Below are 21,174 nucleotides of genomic sequence, written 5' to 3'. Positions count from 1 at the left end.
AACTGATTTCTAAACAAATGTTTTTTATCTTTTAGTCTTTTGGTATATGGTGCAAGGACGCCTCAGCTAGCAGGATTACCGTGTTAGAATATGAATCCAAGACAGGACCATGTGCAGCAACTAAATAGTAAGTCAACATAAATGAGCGAGGCCAGCACCACGGAATGGGTCCATAACAGTCTCCTTTGGTCCATTGATCGAAACACATTGCCATGGTTTACCTGTCGGACCAATAAATCAGAATTTTTGTCGAACAAAGGCCTTTTATTTAACATATATATATATATATATATATATATATATATATATATATATATATATATATATATATATATATTATATATATATATATATATATATATATATATATATATATATATATATATATATATATATATATATATATATATATATATATATATATATATTGGAACTTCTACAATCTGCCCTTGTGCAATAAGTATTATTGTTTGGTTTCCGTTATGTAATATAACCATACTAACATGTAGAGTTAGTAGTCGGCTGTACAACTTATAATCTAAACCTTGTTCTAGATACTGTTCTAACTCCATTTAAAAATAATCACTAATTTTAAAGTCTATCCTAACTTATTCTAACTAACTAACGCACACATTTACGGTTTGGCGAGTGCATTAGTATGCACTAATATTCTTCCGGAGTACTTCGCACTAGCACTTCGAATTACACTCGTTATGAGTTCTATGTGTATATCGCATTGAATTAATTTGTTGGACACCTAATATGGGGCATTGACGACGACTCGCAACATTTTATTCTGGAACCTCTGGAGGATATCTATTATAGATTTGCAAGTAGTACCCCACAGTTCAATACCATAGGTCCAGATGGGCCTAAGTATTGATTTATACGACAAAAACCTTGTTATCTAATGATAATTTAGATTTACGCCCTATCAGCCAATACGTTTGGTTTAGTTTAAGCCCAAGCTGTTTGCGTTCTGTCACTATATGTTTTTCCAAGTCAGACGTCGATCAAAATGTAATCCCAGATAGTTAACGTTATCTGCTCGCGGAAACTTATGATTATTCAATTTTACTGAGAGACAGGTTCTTCTGCAAAGGGTGAATGTTATATGGGTAGATTTTGCCTCATTTGATTTGATACGCCAGGTTTTCAACCACAATTCGACTTTGTTAAGATGAAGTTGGAGGTTTTTGTGGCTGATATTGGATCCTCGTGTGACCGCTGTATCGTCAGTATATGTTGCGACAGTAATGTTTTGTGAGGTCGGTGGTTCAGCTGTATACATAAGATATAACAATGGACCGAGAACACTGCCCTGCGGAACATCCGAATATATAGGCTGTAGGTCAATGTATTCGTCACCCTGTTTGACAATAAAATGTCTGTCTGAGAGGTACGATTTCAGCAATTACAAGTGCGTATGGAGCAAAAGATTTTTCAATTTAACATGCAGTCCAGTGTGCCACACTTTGTCGAGGGCCTGAGAAAAATCGAAAAATGAAGCTTATCATTTAAGTTTTTTGTTAATTTGATTGACTACTCTATGTACGTGTTCTGTTGTTCCGTATTTATTGCGCAAGCCAAATTGATGGTCTTGAATAACATTTATCTCCTCTGCGATTAATTTTAATCTATTAATGTATAGTTTTTCGAAAAGTTTTGAGATGACAGGTAACAGGCTCATTAAGTCTTAGCATGGCATTAAATATGAATGTTTTTAAATTGATGCACTTTCCTGAGAATTCTTTCAAGATTCTTTTAGAAATTAGGTCAAAACTGGGAGCTTTTTTATAATAAATTTTTTTAGGTATTGTTTGTTTAACAACTTTAACAGTAAATTCCTTAAGATCCATTTGAAACGGAGTGTTAAGAACGGAGTTCTTCTGTTGCGGGTATTTCAAATGGGTACGTATTAAATACGGTTTTTAAGTGTTTAGAGAAAACTTCCGCTTTACCTTTGTCATTCCTAGCCCATGTATTGTTTATTTTAATGATAAATTTAGTGATAACAAACTGTCTGATTTTTCTCTAAATAATTGCCAGTTGGTTTTTGTGTTATGCAAATAAAGTGATTTTGTTTTGTTGAGATATTTGAGTTCACTGTTATAATAACTGGTGAGTGGTCAGATGATAGATCGAGGCATGATTCTGCTTTGCACGTTTTGTTATTAATATTTTTTGTAACACAAAATTCTATGGTATCGGGAATTTTATTTCTACCTGACGGCCAATATGTTGGCTCACCAGTACACATATTCTTTATATTATGGGCCTTCATTGTTTTGATCAATTATCTGTCTTTTGGTGTTCTTAGTCTAGAAACCTACATAACATGTTTTGTATTGTAGTCTCCCACGGTAATGAACCTATTACCCAGCGTGAAGAGAAACCCCGTGTGCCCAGAAGAAGCCGTGGTATTGTGCTGCCTTGTTGTGTTTAGGTGGACAATATATAGCATTAATTGTTAATGGCCCATGCACTTATTCAATAGTTAGACTGGTGGCTTGTAAATATTTCTCACTGAATTTCTCTCTTTCACGGTGCCTTATATTTCACTGATCATTATAGATGTTCCTCCATTTGCTTCACCATCTGGGTGTTTTGTGTGATACAGCTTGTATTTCGGAATCTCTAAATATTTTTTATCCGTGAAATGTGTTTCGGATACCATCATGATATCAATATTTTGTTCATACAAAAACCAAGTGATGTATTGGTGCTTTAGACGAGTTAGATGGTATGGGCTGTTTTGGTGGCTGTAAATTTCTTTTTTCTGTCAGTGCTAAATAGAGTTTGTGTTGCAACGCTTTATGGACTAGGCATTCCCTATGGCGCTATTTATTTTGTCGTCACGTGTTTTGCGTATGCAATTATTGGTCGCATAACGATGCGACGAAATGAACGAAATGCGCAGGGGAGCGTATTTCACGCATCTGTCCAACTTGCGACAGTTTGTCTTAGTATGCCCATATGCTTGGAATCTGGCGCATTGTTGAATGAATTTTGCGCATTGTTGTTTCGGAGTTCCGTGCTAGCTCTCGAAGAGAACGGTCGTGTCCGGTCCGCCGAACCTACCTGCGCCTCCGAGAATCACCCGAAACTTTCTCTAAGACGGTCGATCCGTTATCACGTTTCCATCAGTGCCTACTTAAATAAAAGCGTCTGTAAGCACCGAAAAGGCGCATTTACAGACAACGTTTAACGTTTGCAAACGCCGGAAAGGGTTTTACAACCGGGGAAATGGCGTCCCGCACGCCAGAGCCAGCACCGTCTTCAGAAAGTTGCCGTCAAAAACCGACAAATGTGCCGATGATAGCCCTGACGATGCCCGGATGATAGGTCCTGTACTCATCGAGTATTTAAAAAATTAAAAGGCAGAGCTCAAAATTGAGGTTACTCAACTGCGAATATTGCTAACAAAGCAAGGAGACGAGCTCTCCGCAATGCGGATGATGCTACCAGACGTCCTTACTAAACCCACCCCGGCGCAGTTAGTACATCAATCTCAAGAGACACCAAATGAAATCACATCTCAACGGCTAGAAAATGAAGATCCGGATCATGGATTCACCGTGGTGGGAAAGAGGAGCCCCATCACCCCACCACAATCAAGTCAGCTCTCGAAGGCCGTCGATAAGGCTAGACATGCAGCTGCAACCAAGCCAGCTGTCAAGCCCTCCACCCAACCTATCCAGCAGAGGGCCAAGGCCAACTCACAACCATCAACCTCCAGAAATGCCGTCAGATCAGCGTCCGCCAAGCCGTTAATTAAGACATCTACCCAGCCAACGCCCAAACCACCGGCCGTGAAGCCTACCCAGCCTATTCAGGTAAGTAGCCAGGCTATTAATTCACTAAACACTTACAGAGTAAAACGAGAAGTAAAGGAATCCATTAAAGCCTGGCGATCCGGGAAATGGAACTCATTTCTAGCGGACCAAAGGCTGGATGGCCCCGCAACTTTCTGGCGACTCTCTAAAAGCCCCGTGGCGAAGGCACAAAACGTCATACCCCCCTCCCCCCTATAATCAACAGAGACAGGAACTTTTGCAGTCACCGACCACGAAAAGCTAAAAACTAAAATACTCACGCAAATGATCAGCAAGATTCAGAATAAGAAGGTCCCGAGTTTCGATAATATTTCGATAGCCCAATGCTTCATGCTCTTAATGGTTTTACGAAAACAAACAATATCATTCCAGATGAGCAATTCGGGTTCCGCGCCAAACACTCAGCCATTCATCAGGCCCATCGGCTGGCCTGAAAAATCAACTGTGCTTTTAACCGACGTGAAATACTTGGAGCGGTCTTCTTGGACCTAACCAAATCCTTTGACAAGGTTTAGCACGAAGGCTTAGTAGCGAAATGCATCCGATTAGGTCTACCTGATGACCCAACAGCTCTTATCAAATAATTTCTGTCAGGACGATCGTACCAGGTGAAGATTGAAGATATTCTCTCTATCCGGAAAACCATCGACGCAGGAGTTCCATAAGGCTCCCTCCTGGCACCCGCTCTATTTAATATTTTTCTTTCAGATATCCCTAGGAGACCACAAGTTGAACCTGCTTTTTACGCAGGCGACACTGCTTACTTTGCTTCTTCAAGAGTAGCACCGCATATCCGAAGCGCACTCCAAAAACAACTCGATGAGACGGTCCAGTGGTTACATTTCTGGAGGTTGCAGGTCAACCCACAGAAAACCAAGGCCATCTTCTTCCTCAAGAAGGGTTTTGCACCGAAAATTTCGCGTCTTAAAATCGAGAACGCCGTAATCCCATGGTCAGAAGAAGCCGCCTATCTCGGTCTTGTTTTCAATCGCAAATTTAGGTGGAATTCTCACATTCAAAAGTCCCTCCATAAAAGTCGAGGTATTGTTAATTTGCTGTCCCGCTTATCAATCGGGCCGGCAGGCTTCCTCCATCTATAAAATCTCTCCTGTACAAGATGCTGGTTCGATCAGTCGTTCTGTACGGCTCCAGTGTCTATCTAAAAAAAACAGACGTTCCCCAAGTTCACGATTTTATATCCAAGGTTTACTCGAGATATTTCTCCACTCTTCGTCTCTCGGACGATAGATGTATTACCGAGCTGGGCAATATTTTAAGCCAATAACTCATGCGGCTCTTGATAGATTTATTCTATCACAGCCGACACTACCCCGTCATGCTCTAACTCCAGATTGTCTTGACCTTCTCCGGCGAGCCATTAACTCATGTACCGCAAGCTGCGTGGTGTGATAATGACGCCACGTCCTTGCCTGGCCCTTGTGCCTCTTAACGGTGTTACCGGTTAGGGATATCCTCCTTACCAACAATAAGAACTATCAGTTAGGGTCATTGGATCAGCTGACAGGGTGGGGTTTAGTGGGTAGCCCAGAGGCAGTCTCCACATAACCAATCCAACTCGCTTATTCCTGCGGGTCTTCCCGACCAGGTATCCGTAACAGGATTGCCCTACCCGGTTGCAGGCCAAAAAAAAAGTAATGCGCCACATTTATGCTTATACAGATTTATATGTAATATATGTCGTTTTATTTTTTTGTAGTTTGCTTGTGAATAACTATATATTGTAAATTAACATAACATTATCTTGGAACGCTAGTTTCCGAGGGCAAAAAAAATATTTAAATGATAAATAGTAAGATACTTTTGACTGGCATAATAGGTATTACTTTGGACTGGTACAATAGGTAATACTTATTTGATAAACTTTCACGATTTTTGTCCAAGCCTCTTACAGATCCAGAATAATGTTTTACAGTAGTATTAGTTTTACAGTAGTAAGTATATTAAATATTTGTAATAAATACATTTTCTGATAGGAAAACTCTACTTTAAATTTCAACAATTTATTTTGTTGGCTATTTTAAAGCCCATTGAAATAATGACCACCGAGTTATCTGGTGAAAGATATCCCAATGATGTCTTAAATTATACGATTAATAAGTGGACTGCAATTTTCCATCAAATCCAGGATTTTAACAAGTGAATGGAGAAAAAATGACAAAATTGTTTATTAGATATCATAAATAAAAGACAATTTTAGAAATGAATACGATATGCGGGAAATCTACATTTTTAGATCCTAGATTTAAAAAAAGCAGGATTAGGTATTGCAAATAATGCTGAGGCGATACAAAAAGTTACCACAAAAGAGGTATCTTCTATTCTAACTTCAAAAAATACAAATATAGTTCCACAACTCCAAATTCAAGGCAAATTTACTGACGAAGGATGTATTGACATCTGGAGATATTTTGGTGATTTCATACGCCGCCTTATTATTTCCATTAGGTTTTAAATCAATATAGAACATAGGCGGGATGTTTTATAGTCGTGCGATGTCGTATTTTATGAATATTTAAGAGCTCGTAGCCTTTTTCAGCTAGGGCTACCTTGATGGTGTTAAAGTCCGTCCCGTGATCTAATCCTTTTAACAAGAATGCTCTCTAGGATTTTCGCCTGAATGTATGGTATTGGTTGTTTCTTTCATTTAATTCTTTTACTAGGATTTTAAAGTGCTCCGTTTCTAACAACTGGATTTTTACTCTTTCATAGGTCACTGTTTTAATTGTGTAGTACGTAGTAATGGCTTTCAATGGGTCATGGATGTGTTTTATTACTCCTACCTTATAGACTGTTATTGGTGGTAGATTGGGAACAACTTTTTCAGGTCTTGGTTGTATATTCTCTTCAATTTATTCCGACAGGTTGTTAAAGCGGTTTTTTGTCTCTAATGTTTTTATAACCAATAGTCACTGAGCCTTGTTTGATTCCCCGCGATTTCTTCTTCTGGGCCTCTCAATCATTTTTGTTAATGACTGTAGTCTATTCTGATGGTGGAGTTTACGTTATTGCTGATTGTTCTAATCTTACATCAAAGTATGCAGGAGATTTGATTGAATCGCTGTAGTTTGTTATTTTTAGATTTTTAATATTTTATTTTATGCGTTTTTAAAACTCAAATATATAATATTTTTTTAAAGGTATCTTTGTAGAGCTTGGAGCGTATTGAAAATACGTCTCCACCCCATGAAAGTTGGAACCGAACTGACTATGTATATGAACGCATTACCATCGTTAGACATGGCAGTGTTAATAGAAATATGCTTGTCAAAGTACATCATCATTCATCATTTCAGCGAGAGATGCGAATGAGAGGACCGACTGAATACCACGATATTGTCGCCCGAATTGCAAGGGAAGCTCTCCGATTCTATCGAACATCGAGTGTGCAGATTTTAGTTACTTTTTACCATTTTTGCGCAACTTACCGCTGGCTTTCGTTCAAAAGGGTTTCACGGTTGTAGCCCCTCCGTGAATGCTACACCTGAGGAAGCCCCCTCCATATTGTTTTTTTCGAAATAATATTACTTAATAGCATAGAATGCCTGATCTTGATATTTTGGTTAATCGCCGATTAGGATTGCAATATAATATTTTTAGTAATTAATTTTATTCGAATAATTACATCTAATGACCACATCGTTACTACTTTTCAGTGGTGTTCATCCTGAACACTGTTTTATAGCCAAATTATAATTACTGGACTACTAGGTCCGTTTTCACTCTCGCAACCATCCGGTGCAATTCATACTTCTATCACACATCTTCTTAAATATTCGTTTAATATTTTGTTGAGAACCGCAAAATAGTTATTTTACTCTAAAATTACTGCATTGCGACTTGTCGAATAGCGAGTAGAAGATGATAATGCCAGCACAAATATGCTTTAATATAAACCCCTATGTCGATATGTCTCACTCATCGCACCTTTCACCTCCTATAAATTTGAAACTCGTAGAAAAGAACTGTTAAAATTAGGTTGTACCGCTATTATATATTATAATAGTTTTATTAAAATGTTGGATTTACCTGCAAGCCATAGGGCCAATGTGTCTTCATATTCATATTGTCATATATATGCAATTATAATTTATTAAAATAAAATGTTCGTTCTCTCTGTTTGTTTGTTCTATTTAATATTATAACTAAAAATAATGAGAGGGAAATTAATAGATTTCTAAATAAATGTATATCAATTTCTGTTGTTATTTTCCTTCATATGAGATATAGGTAATGTAGAAGCGATTGGCGGAAATAAGGTAATAATTAGGAACTTAAATGTCTCCAATAGACAATAAGTGATAAATGATACGTGTAAAGTGATGCATGAAATGAGGGGAATTGTTATAAACATTAGTTAAATTAATAAAATTATGTAAATAATGAAAGTTCAACGATTTTGATAATTGTTAGAATCGGTTCGGTGAAGACGATGGGCAATTAAAACACCGGATTCAACTGTATTTGTAATTTCAAACAACCCGCTTAAAACTATAGCTTGGGTGGGGTGACATTAACACCAGCATGTGCTGTAGCGTTGATACAATTCCTTATTTCAAGGACACTATTGTAACATTAATTTAGGCAACCATATATTCATGGGGCATGGTGACAATTTATGCGCCGCCATCTGTGCGAAAGATGGTCCTATCGACCGACTTGATTTTAGACGATCTCTTTACCAGTTAGGCAACCGATATTCCCATAATTAACCATCAGTAGGGGGTAACCACTTTCTGCGCTGTTTTTCCTATTATTTTTAGGTCGTTTGTGCTTGTATTTGCGTATACGTTTAATAAACTGTTAAGTTTGACCAGTATTTAATTTGTTGTAATCGCACCCGTCAAGAAGGTCACAATTCCATAACCGAAAATAACTACTAGCGTTGGGAACTATCCACTGAAAACAGTCGAAACATAAAAAATAGCGACTGAAAATAGTAATTACTATTATCAGTCAAATGCACGTCAAAATCAATCGGTTTTATTACATTCGTGATGTTAGACAAAGATGTAGGGTTTCTTGTCAGTATAAAATATGTGATAGATAAGGACGGAGATGAATGCTTGGAGCTGTTAATTTTACATATGTTTATATTTTCCAATGGTAGTATAAGCGAGACAGAGAAGTATATACATATTCATTCGCGTACTAACTTTAAAAAAGGAACGGAAAATAAAATTATTAATTTCTATTAACATGTTATAAATAATATAATTTTAAAGTAGGAATCCTTATATTCTGAATGTTCTGTGGATTTGTAAAAAGGAATGTAATAATAACACCATAAATGTTCTATCGTGTTTAAATATATTAATTGCTATTTTTAAATTACGTAGTATAATAAATATAAATAGCACAGAACAACTTAAACAAAACCTAAAACTAAAGGTGTTCGATAAGCATAACCACTAAATAAAATGTAAACGTATAACTAATTATTGAAAAATCTAATCTATAACGAACCTAAAAATGATTATACAACAACTACCAGACTCTTTTTAAATAAAGTTTCTTTTATTTTAGAACGGAAATATTTTCAATTTACTGTTCAGGGATATTGTCATGATCAACTTTTTTCCCGTAAGGCGATTTTTTCGAACATTATTATATGCCCAGATTTTGAAAAAACTCCTTCCGAGGGGATGTTGCATGTATAGAGGAACATTTAACGTGTAACTGATATAATTCAGGTAGTATATAGTATATAGTAGTAATAAATTGCATTTCCAAATAATATAAAGTCTTGGTCAATAGTTGTGCCTTGAATTTCGAGTTATGGAACTATATTTATATTTTTTGAAGTTAGAAATTGAAGTTTGAAGGAGGATTATTTGCAATACCAAATCCGGCTTTTTTAAATCAAGAATCTAAAAAATTTCTAAAATTACCAGTCATGTATTGATGACATCTAATAGACAATTTTATAATTTTTCCCCGTTCACTTGTTAAAATCCTGGATTTGGTGGAATGTTGAAGTCCTCTTATTAATGGTATAATTAAAGAGATCTTGAGATATCTCTCACCAGATAACTCGGTGGTTATTATTTCAATGGGCTTTAAAATTTTAACACATTCTGTTAAGATAGTCATTCGTCAACAAATAAAAACTGTGGTGCTCTTCTTAATAGCCATTAAAATAAATTATTGCATAGTAAAGTAGAATTTTCCTATCAGAAAATGTATTTATTACAAATATTTGATATATTTTAATTACTACTAACCTCTTTGTATTATTTTTATTAGTGTTGGGAACAATCGACTGAAATCGCCTTTTTTTTGCTTGGAACCGGGTAGGGGTATCCTGTTACAGATACCTGGTCGGGAAGTCCCGCCGGAATAAGCGAGTTGGACTGGTTATGTGGAGACCGCCTCTGGGCTACCCACTAAACCCCACCCTATCAGCTGATCCAATGACCCTAACTGATACTTCTTACTGTTAGTAAGGAGGGTGCTCGTAACCGATAACACTGTTAAGAGGCACAAGGGCCAGGCAAGGACGTGGCGTCGTTGTCACACCACGCAACTTTCTGTACATGAGTTAATCGCTCGCCGGAGAAGGTCGAGAAAATTTGGAGTTAGAGCTCGACGGGGTAATGTCGGCTGTGATAGAATAAGGCTACGAAGAGCCAAATGAGTTATTGGCCTAAAATATCGGCCAGCTCGGTAATACATCTATTGTCCGAGAGACGAAGAGTGGAGGACTTGGGGGACGTCTGTTTCTCTATGAATTTGATATGTTCCTGACGAACCAGGGGGCATTGATTATTCTTCTGAGAATTTTGTTTTGGAAGACTTGAAGACGTTCCACCTAGCTAGGTGAGACGTATTTTAGATAGACACTGGAGCCGCATAGAACGATTGATCGAACCAGCATCTTGTACAGGAGAGATTTTATAGATAGAGGAAGCCTGCTGGCCCGGTTGATAAGCGGGAACAGCAAAATAACAATACCTTGCCCTTTATGGAGGGACTTTTGAATGTGGGAATTCCACCTAAATTTGCGATCGAAGACAAGACCGAGATAGGTGGCTTCTTCTGACCATGGGATTTCGGCGTTCTCGATTTTAAGACGCGAAATGCTCGGTGCAAAACGCTTCTTTTGGAAGAAGATGGCCTGGGTTTTTTGTGGGTTGACTTGCAACCTCCAGAAATGTAACCACTGGACCGTCTCATCGAGTTGTTTTTGGAGTCTGCTTCGGATATGCGGTGTTACTCTTGAAGAAGCAAAGTAAGCAGTGTCGCCTGCGTAAAAAGCAGCCTCAACTTGTGGTCTCCTAGGGATATCTGAAAGAAAAATATTAAATAGAGCGGGTGCCAGGGAGGAGCCTTGTGGAACTCCTGCATCGATGGTTTTCCGGCTAGAGAGTATATCTTTAATCTTCACCTGGAACGATCGTCCTGACAGAAATTGTCAAAGGCTTTATTTAGGTCCAAGAAGACCGCTCCAAGTCTCTTACGAAGAGTGAAAATGAATTGGTGTAGTGGAAGTGCAGGGTGAATCAAATTTATAAGAAAATTAAAGTTTTCTGATAAATTTGAATCAGAATATAATCTAATTATTGGATACTATTCGGACTATATTGTTCTCTTGTGTAATCGTGCAGTTTGATTACCAAAATTAAGCCTGTACAGAGGAGAAAGAGGATAAACAAACGACTAATTCATCATTAAACTTTAATTAAATTCAGTAGTAATCAAATTAATCTTTACGGCTAGCAATAATAAATATACACTATTAATTCATCATAAAATTCTAATTAAATTCTTATATAAAGTTTATAACAGGGCGGTATTGGGATACGATCAACAGTATATTACATTATTGTACGTGAGAAAACCAATTAAGGGCGTGACCCAACATTAAATTAATTAAAAAAGGCGGTGTTGGATTACTAATATAATTTGCGGTAAGGAGGTCACAATGGCCTCTAAAGAAGCGACCGCAGAGGTCACCTCGGCCTCAATTAATGAGGGAGACTGGTTTAACAACCCAGCCTTAATCAAAATAAGGGCGGCAACAGAGCCGACAGAAGGCTGCCCAAGAAGAACGAGGTCGCAGACCACGGATGAAAGATAATCCGTGGAAAATAACGACGCGGCTGAAGATATAACACACGAGGAGCAGCTGGAGGAGCTGAAGAGTATGTCGGTTAAAAGCTTGGTAGACCTGTCGGAGAGGCAGGCCGAAAGGATGAGGCAATTAATCACGCGGGAAAACCCGTTGGCTAAAAAATTAGCCTTCACCAAAGCCGACGCTAAAACAGTTGGGAGAAATATTGACCTACTCTTAAAGGTCATATTTGTAATGTCCATGGAGCTGGACATTAAAAGAAAATCCGAGGAGGCCAACAAGGGATTGGAAACCTTGGAAGAATCCATCGGGAAAAAGAGGGAGAGAATGGACAAGAAGAGGGAGAGTAGGATGGCTAGACTGGAAAAACTCATCGCAAAACCAAAACCTGACGAATCCACCTCCACAAACGATAAAAATGAGAACCGCGAAAACCGCCAAACCTACCAAGACGCCCAGCAATGAAAAGGGGATGGCGGGGAGCGACATGGCGACGAAAGGAACGACAAAAAAAGACGACAATTGACAGAACGAAAAGAACGTTCAGCTATGCCAAGGTAGCGGCCAAGCCAGGGAAAAACTAGACCACACCGCCGAAAGAGATGGCGAAGAAGGAGATGATCATTAAAATCAGCAAAAAATCAGGGGAAGAGGCAAAGAAGAAGCTCAAAATTACACTGACCCACCACGAGATACAGGGTGGATTTAAGCAGCTTAGGACCCTGAAGAACGGCACTATCATTATGTCGTGCCATGACGAGGAACAAAGGAGAAGAGTTTCGGAAAAATTAAAAAACAACGGGAACCCAAATATTAAAAACGGAGCCACCAGAAACCCCAGAATCGAAATAAGGGGAATCATAAAGGGAACGAAAAGCGATTAATTAAGCGCTGATATTGTCAAGGAGAATGAGTGCATCCGAACAGCACTCCAGGGTCAAACAATAGAGGGACGAATAAGGACAATATGCACCTTTAACGGAGCCAAGAGGGACACGTGGATGATTGAACTCGGCCCAAATCTGTTCAAGGCTATCATCAAACAGGGCCGCATCATGGTTGACACGATGGCACACAAGATCACGGAAAACGATGAGCCAATGCGGTGCTACAGATGCTGCAAGTTCGGCCATACAGCAAAGAACTGCAAGACAAAGGAACCCACCTGCTACGTATGCGGTGGTGATCATGAAGAAAAGACATGCAAAGCCACGAAGAAAAGCTGCACAAACTGTACAAAAGCAGGTACAAAGGCGGGAAACAATCACAGGGCCGCTGACTACCAATACTCAGTATATAAAAAACAACACGGAGAATTAAGAAGAAGAACCAACTACGGATGGTAATGAAAATCCTTCAAGTCAACGTGGGAAAAGGAATCAGTGCAACCGCACTGGTAAGGGAAAAAGCGGCAAGAGATGGATTGGAGTTAGTCCTAATCCAGGAACCAACGCCAAGGAAGCAGGCATGGGAAGGTTAGAAACTCATGAGAAAGATGACGGGAAGCAAAACCCAAATCTGGACCAGAGAAGAAATCCAGTCCCTACTGATAGAGGAGTTCATACCAAGGCAAATGGATAGTCGCCGGGGACTTCAACGCAAAACACACGTTGTGGGGAAGCTCCAGAAGCTCACCAAGAGGTGAGGAACTTCTAGACTGGGCAATCAATCACGGCCTAGAGCTCGCAGAAGGAGACTACACGGTGCCCAGCTTCGATTGTAATAGGGGCACAGGGCACATGGACCTCACGTGTAGTAGGGGAATAAACGTGGAAGAATGGAAAATCAAAGGTGAGGAGGAAACACTAAGCAACCACAAATATATCGAATATCGAGCGGCGAGCGGAAATGGGAAATCCAACCCAAGAAAAAGGGCAAGATGGGATTTCGCCAGCACCGATTGGGATCTGGTCAGGGTGAAACTGGAAGAAATAGAGACCAATATCGGACAAACAGTAACACACGAAGTGATTGAGGAGCAGGCGGCCAGTCTTCAAAAACGAAAAACCATCATGGTAAAAAATGGTAATGAATGGTGGGACGGGCAGTGTGCGGAACATAAACGAGCACTAACTGTACTGAAGAGGATAATAAGAAGAAGCACGGACAATTGACAAATAGTGAATGAGTACAACGAACGGAAGAGAGAGTATCGGAAAATGATACGAGAAAAGAAAACCGAGCACGACAGTCAGGCGATTAACAACCTGATAGAAACAAACTCGTGGGACGGTATTTGGGAAGCCATCAGAAGAATGGGCATAAGAAGAGGCGAAGTGGTAGCAACGCCTGAAGACGCAACACTGGAGGCAAGAGAAGCAGCCGAAAAACAAAGAGTGGAGAAATACCACCCAGCAATGGACCTGGAGGAAACAGAGCGAACTCGCGAAGTCATAAGCGCGGTCATGAGAGATGAATGGCCGAGAACGGAGACAGGCGAGGAAGAAATAACCGAAGGAGAAATCGAATCGGTTATAGAGAACATGAGAAACCGAAAGGCAGAAGGGGAAGACCGCATACCAAACGAGCTCCTGAATAATGTCTAGATCTCGAAAAAACACGAGTTCCTGACGCTGTACAGGAATTGTTACAACGCGGGATACTTTCCTAAGATATGGAAAACGGCCAAACTGTGCTGGCTAAACAAAAGCGACGGAGGCGAACGACCCATCAGCCTTCTACCAACGCTAGGAAAAGTACTAGACAAAATACTTAATCAGAGACTACTGGCAATGGCGGAGAAAATGGAGCTACATGATTCAAGGCAGTACGGCTTCAGAAAAAACAGGTCAACTTTACAAGCCGTGAGTGATTTACTGAAATGGATCAACACCGAAAAAGAACAAGGGAAACACGTTCTAATGGTGATGCTGGACCTCCGAAACGCTTTCAACAGAGCAACCTAGGTAGAGATATTGGAAGAACTGCCAAGAAGCAGAATAAATAAGAGAATGGCAAGATCAATAGCCAGCTTCTTGACGGGAAGGAAAATCATCAGCAACCAGGTGGCAATGGAAATTGACAAGGGATGTCCGCAAGGGTCAAGCTTAGGGCCAACGCTATGGCTGCTGGGCATGAACAGCTGATTCCGCAAAGTCTCTGAATCGGAAGTAGAGGACTGCCGAATGAGAATTCAGGCACTCGCGGACGACCAGGTGATTGCTCTTAGCAATAAATACATCAGAAACAGGCTGGACCTTGCCTGGAACAACTATTGGGAAAATTGCCAAAAATGGGCCTACGGAGCAGGAGCAGAATACAACAAGGAAAAGACTGAGGCTTGCTGTTTCTGGAGCAAGAAAAACAGCAGATCACCGACGGTTAAATTTGGCGAAGACCTCATCCAAGTCAAAGATACAATAAAATATCTGGGTGTGACAATTGACAGGAAACAGCAGTATATACAACACATACAGCTGTTGAGGAAAAAAACAGAAAAGGTGATGTGCCGACTCTGGGCCACACTGCGCAGAAGAAGCAACCCTAAGGCACCAGAAGTCATGCGTCAAATATACGGCAGGGTTATAAAAGGCGCAGTATTATAAGGCTCAGAAATATGGGGATACAGGGCCTCGATGGGAAGGGCTAGGACAGCGCTAGCAGCAGCACAAAATCTGCACTGTTAGCAATCACAGGCGCCTATCGAACCACATCGAATGATCTGCAGGTAATAGATGGAACACCACCCCTATACTTGGAAGCCGAGATCCAGGGGAGGGCTGCAGAAAAATACGGATACCCCAATAGGCCAAAAGGATTAGAACCAAAGAAATTGTCATGGCCACGGGAGGAACCATGGGAAAATCGGACAAATGGCGTCGGAAACACCAAGATATGGACAGACGCTAGTGCCAAGGAAGAAAAAGCAGGCATAGGAATAGTGATTCGGACAGGAACAAGTGCCCAGGAAGAGATAAGTCTAAGGATAAAAGACAAATCGAGCTCCAGACCGGCCGAATTTGTGGCGGTACAGAAAGCCATAGAACTGGTACGGGACAGAAGTCTACCAGGACCAATCACCATTCGAACGGACAGTAGAATGTCCATATGGTGGGCCGAGCACGCAAACACACGAAATAAGGACATAATGCAAATCAAAGTAACTTTGCTAGAGTTGCAGAAAAGCGGTAGTGAAATATCGCTAAAATGGTGTCGGAAAATGACAACGAAGGAAATGATAACCGCAGACAGACTCGCGAGAGAAGCCACTGCAAAAGAAGGAATAGGACTGGAAAACCACGGATGGATCAGCACCAGAATCATCAATAGAATCAAGGAAGGAGAAGTAAAAAGAAGATGGCGAATGCATTGGGAGCAATCCATTAAAGGAAGAACCCTCTACAAATACTGCCAACAAGTGGGGAGAGGAAATATAGGACTGAGCAGGAAGGCTGTGCAATTGATGACAGGACACGGAAATATGCAAGCCTACCTGCACATATTTAAATTAAAGGAGATCGATGGACTCTGCGAGTGTCGCATAGGTCCAGAAGACACGACGCATATATTGGAGACATGCGAAATTGGGAAAAGGGTAGAGGCCCGAAACAGGCATCGGACAGGCGACGGGAACTACCAGTTAAGGAACGCAGAGGGAATAGTAAACAAGGAAACCGTCACAGAGATCAACGCGTGGTCCGAGACGGTAATCGATTATGAGGAAAATTATAGCCAGGATGCTGGCGTGCAAGAAAGCGGCCAGTTAGAGATCAGTGAGGAAATATGACAGAGAATTAGCGAATGAAGTGCGCAATAGCGACGCGACGTGGCAGAAAAGGCGCTCGGAGACCAGTCCACGAACCGTTCCCGAGACTTACGTAGGAAAGACCAGCTCAGAGCTTTTACAAGCACCAGAGCCATAGACAAATGGTCTACAATTCAGTAGGCTGATAGGTCTGTAGTCATGTGGATGGAAAGTATTGCAGCCCCAGAATGGCCTTGATGATATTACTTAGTTCGGCGAGCTGCTTTTTATTCCGAATCTTGCTGATCATTTGCGTGAGTATTTTAGGGGTGACTAGATGGTTTAAAAGATAACTTGAAGGCACTTGAGAACGAACGGAGTTGGAATTCCTAACGATTACGTCGTTCTCAGCAGCGTTTATATTTGTAGCAGGAGGGAGGCGTTCCATTTGGGCCTTTTAGGTTTTAGCGAGGAGCTCGGCCTTTTCGTGGTCAGTGACTGCAAAAGTTCCTGTCTCCGCTGACTTTAGAGGGTATGACGTTTTGCGCCTTCACCACGGGGCTTTTAGAGAGTCGCCAGAAAGTTGCGGGGCCAGACAGCCTTTGGTCCGCTAGAAATGAGTTCCATTTCTCGGATCGCCAGGCTTTAATGGATTCCTTCACTTCTCGTTTTACTCTGTTGGCCTCCCATTTGTCTGCCGAGTTGAGGGTGGCACGAGCTTTACGATAGAGACGATTTTTGAGTCGGATCTGCGACTTGATGCCTTCAGGAACTGGCTCACTTTGAGTGTTTGAAAATGATTGAACTTCGGATGATGAATTCTGATAGGCGGACTGGATGTCTCGAGTTAGCTTCGACACGGCAATCTCGACTTGGTCAGGTCGATCAATCTTCGGGATTGGACCGGATTCCAAGAGAATTTGCTGATATCTCTCCAGTCGGTTTTCTTTCTGATTCGATAGTTAATATAATCGGACGATAGTCCGAATGTAACTCGTCGAGAACTTGTACATCAGAAGGACGATTGATGTTCTGGAGAATGAAAATATCCAGTATGCATGGAGTGCAACGTTGTCCAATAGCGGGCTGATGGGTAGGCTCATCTGGCAGGGTGAGACCAAGCCCTAAGTTTGCACTCAGTGCTGCGATATCGTTGCCTGCTCGATTTGCGCGCTCGCAATCGAACATGGGATGGTGAGCGTTGAAGTCTCCAGCGATTATGTTTGAAGTTGGGCCGTCGAAGAAAGTTTTGAAGGCAAACGAGTCATGCGTGGAGCATTTCCTGTACAGAGAGGGGATCACGATTGGACGATCCTGAGTTTCCACCTGGATAGAGTTGGACCCGATATGTGGTGACGATACAATTGAAGACAGAAGGTTGTGTTTAATTCCCTTTTTGACTAGGATAGCAGTTCCGCCACCGCGAGTTGGGATATGGTCATTCCTGTAAACCGTGTATTTTAGAAGGGAAAAACGATGAGAATGTTTTAGGGGAGTATCCTGGATAAGTGCTATATCGATGCCTGAAGACGAAAGAATGAGGTCCAGCTCCACTTTTTTATCGCGTAAGCTGTTGGCGTTCCACGACATGATTTTAAGCTCTTTGGAAGCAGCCATTTTGACGAGTAAACAACTGCTGAATGCTAGACGGGAAATGGGGGTTGTTGCTTAGGCGGCTACATTAGGAAATAATTGTTGGGGTTGAAAGAACTGCAGGATGCATCTGAGCATCTGCTGCAGTGTGAAGGTAGTTGGAAGAGCCGCTGGCAGTGCAGAAGGTTGCATTCGGGCAGGGGCTGGGATATTGGCGGGAGCCGTCCGGTTGGAGGAGGCCAGCTTCTGAGCTAACCTCCTTCCTTCCTGGTTGCTCCACTCAGAATTTGTGTTTCCGGAGGCTTGTCTGGATTGGATTGGTCTAAGATTCCTGGAAGCAGGTCGACAGCTACAGCCTGTGTAATTAGCTGTGTGTGGGTCTCCACAATTGCTGCATTTAGGTGGCTCCACGCGTATCTTGGTGCACGAACGGGTTTCATGTTGTCCGGCGCATTTGACACACCGGGGAGGCACTCTATAACGAGAGATGGAATGGCCAAACAACTGGCAGTTGTAGCACTGCATAGGCTGGCCGTGCGCGTGCTGGAGTTCGACTTTCACGATTGACAGGCCTATTTTGGTGAGATTAATGATATTCCTTTTTTGGTTAGGAACAACGACCTGGATTATGGGAATTTCTTCGCCTGATTTAAGTTTCCACCTTTGAAGAGATTTTGGGTGGAAACCTTGCGAAATAAGGTGTTCTTTGGCTTCGTCAACAGTTACAATCACCCTTTCAGAAAGGGGGCAGAAGGAGTGAAATGCATATTTCCGGTCTTCAAGAAGCTTGGTCAGTTTGCGGAAGTCGTTCGAAGTTGGTACAAATAAGCGAGTTCCGTCCTTTCGGCTTAAAGTTGCAGTAATCTCTATAGGATTATCTTTCGCAATTCGAAGGATTCCTGAGTATTTCTTCGTGTCACGAAGACGACGGGTGGGATTTTTTCCTTTTTACGAGCGGTGGTTGGATTTGGGTTCACCGAAAGAGTTGGCATAGGTAGTGAGGGTGGAGATTGTGAGAGTGTTCTCGAAGTGTTTGGAATCGGTAGATTGAGGAAAAGTGTTTAGTGAGTTAATAGCCTGGCTACTTACCTGAGTAGGTTGGGTCGACTTGACGGCCGCTGGTTTGGGCGTTGGCTGGGTAGCTGTCTTAGTTAGCGGCTTGGTGGACGCTGATCTGATGGCATTTCTGAAGTTTGATGGTTGCGAGTTGGCCTTGGCCCTCTGCTGGATGAGTTGGGTAGACGGCTTGGCAGCTGGTTTGGTTGCAGCTGCATGTTTAACCTTATCGACGTCCTTCGACAGCTGACTTGGTTGTGGCGGGGTGATGGGGCCCCTTTTCCTCTTTCCCACCAACGTGAATCCATCATCCAAATCATGATTTTCAACCGTTGGGATGTGAGTTCATTTGGTGTCTCAGGAGGTTGATGTACTGTCTGCTCCGGGGTGGGTATAGTAAGGGCGTCTTGTAGCAACATCCGCATTGCGAAGAGCCCGTCGCCTTGCTTTGTTAACTATATTCGAAGTTGAGTAACCCCAATTTTGAGCTCTGCATTTTAATTTTTAGATACTCGATGAGTTCAGAACCCATCATCAGGGCAACGTCGAGGATATCATCGGCACATTTCTCTGTTGCTGGACGGCAACTTTCTGGAGGCGATGATGACTCTGGCGTGCGGGACACCATTGCCCAGCTTGTAAAACCCTTTCCGGCGTTTACAAACGTTTATGATGTATGGGCGAAGGTGCAGATGGAAGCGGTTTACGAGTCGATCGTTTGGCAATCAATTGGGGGTAATTCTCGGAGGAGTAGGTAGGCTCGGAGGACCGGACACGACCGTTCTCTTCGGAAGCTAGCTCTGAACTAGAAATCGACTATAGGTTGTTCACTAATTGACTACTTTTTGCTATCGACCATTTCAGTCGCTATTTTTGGTTGGACTGTTTTTACTAGTAACTGTTTTCAGTCGCTATTTTCGGTCCGACTGATTTTATTACGATTTACTATCAACTATCATCATTCGACTGATTTTTAACGTTCTCGCCTTTCGTCCTAGTCGCGACATTGATATTAATGCGCCGTATTTATGCTTATACATATTTATATGTAATATATTTCGTTTTTTTTGTAGTTTGTTTGTGAATATCTATATGTTGTAAATTAACATAGCAGCCTTTTGGAACGCTAGATTTCGAAAGCAAAAAAAGTAAATAATTAAATGATAAATAGTAAGATACTTTTGACTGGCATAATAGGTGATACTTTGAACTGGTACAATAGGTAATACTTTTTTGATAAACTTTCATGATTTTTGTCCAAGCCTCTTGCTTGCCGAAACCTTTTTCCCTAAATCTTGAAATCTAAAATTAGATTCCATAGGTTTCAGAAATTGCATTGATCAAAAGGATTAGAAGAATTTTTTACAATTGTAGTTGCTAAGTTTATTTTAAAAATATTAATCGTAAAGAGGTTAATAAAGTATATTAAATATTTGTAATAAATACATTTTCGATAGGAAAATTCTACTTTAATTTTCAACAATTTATTTTGTCGGCTATTAAGAAGAACACCACAGTTTTATTTGTTATCAAATGGACTTTCTTAATAGAATCTGTACCACTTTTTAAACCCTTTGAAAAAATGACCACCGAGTTATTTGGTGAAAGATATCCCAACGATATTTTTATTTATACGGTTAATAAGTCTGCAATATTCCATCAAATCCAGGATTGTAACAAGTGAATGGAGAAAAAATGATAAAATTGTTTATTAGATGTCATAAATAAACGACTGGCAAATTTAGAAATGAATATAGAACATAGGCAGGAGGTTTTATAATCGTGCGATGTTATATATTGTGAAGATTTAAGAGTTCCTGGCTTTTTTCAACTAGGGCTACCATCATGGTGTTAAAGTCCGTCCCGTGATGTAATCCTTTTAACACGAATCTTCTCTCGGATTTTGGCCTGAA

The 21,174-nt window shown here is 40.9% G+C and overlaps 1 protein-coding gene and 1 long non-coding RNA gene across 2 annotated transcripts in view; one reads left to right on the top strand and one right to left on the bottom strand.

Moving 5' to 3' along the window:
* The window catches only part of LOC143205797 (uncharacterized), a 489,432-nt gene that overhangs the window by 303,795 nt on the left and 164,463 nt on the right, over nt 1-21,174 (bottom strand). The gene's annotated exons all lie outside the window — the stretch shown is intronic.
* On the top strand, nt 14,880-16,654 carry LOC143205838 (uncharacterized). The gene is made up of 3 exons (XM_076418857.1): nt 14,880-14,958; nt 15,025-15,464; nt 15,518-16,654. Exons 1-3 carry the CDS (start codon nt 14,880-14,882, stop codon nt 16,652-16,654), a joined length of 1,656 nt encoding a protein of 551 aa, XP_076274972.1.

Source organism: Rhynchophorus ferrugineus, unplaced genomic scaffold (assembly GCF_030347505.1).
Source record: "Rhynchophorus ferrugineus isolate W39M unplaced genomic scaffold, kcgeb_rfMv2 rfM17, whole genome shotgun sequence".
Taxonomy (NCBI): domain Eukaryota; kingdom Metazoa; phylum Arthropoda; class Insecta; order Coleoptera; family Curculionidae; genus Rhynchophorus; species Rhynchophorus ferrugineus.
This window is presented reverse-complemented; position numbering and strand designations above follow the sequence as displayed.

Excerpts from the sequence above, each read along its gene's own strand:
- LOC143205838 (XM_076418857.1), top strand. The coding sequence starts at position 14,880 with ATGGCAAGATCAATAGCCAGCTTCTTGACGGGAAGGAAAATCATCAGC. Across the intron at positions 14,959-15,024 it reads AATGGAAATTGACAAGGGAT|TCTCTGAATCGGAAGTAGAG; the intron begins GTCCGCAAGGGT and ends GATTCCGCAAAG. Across the intron at positions 15,465-15,517 it reads GCAGGGTTATAAAAGGCGCA|GACAGCGCTAGCAGCAGCAC; the intron begins GTATTATAAGGC and ends GGGAAGGGCTAG.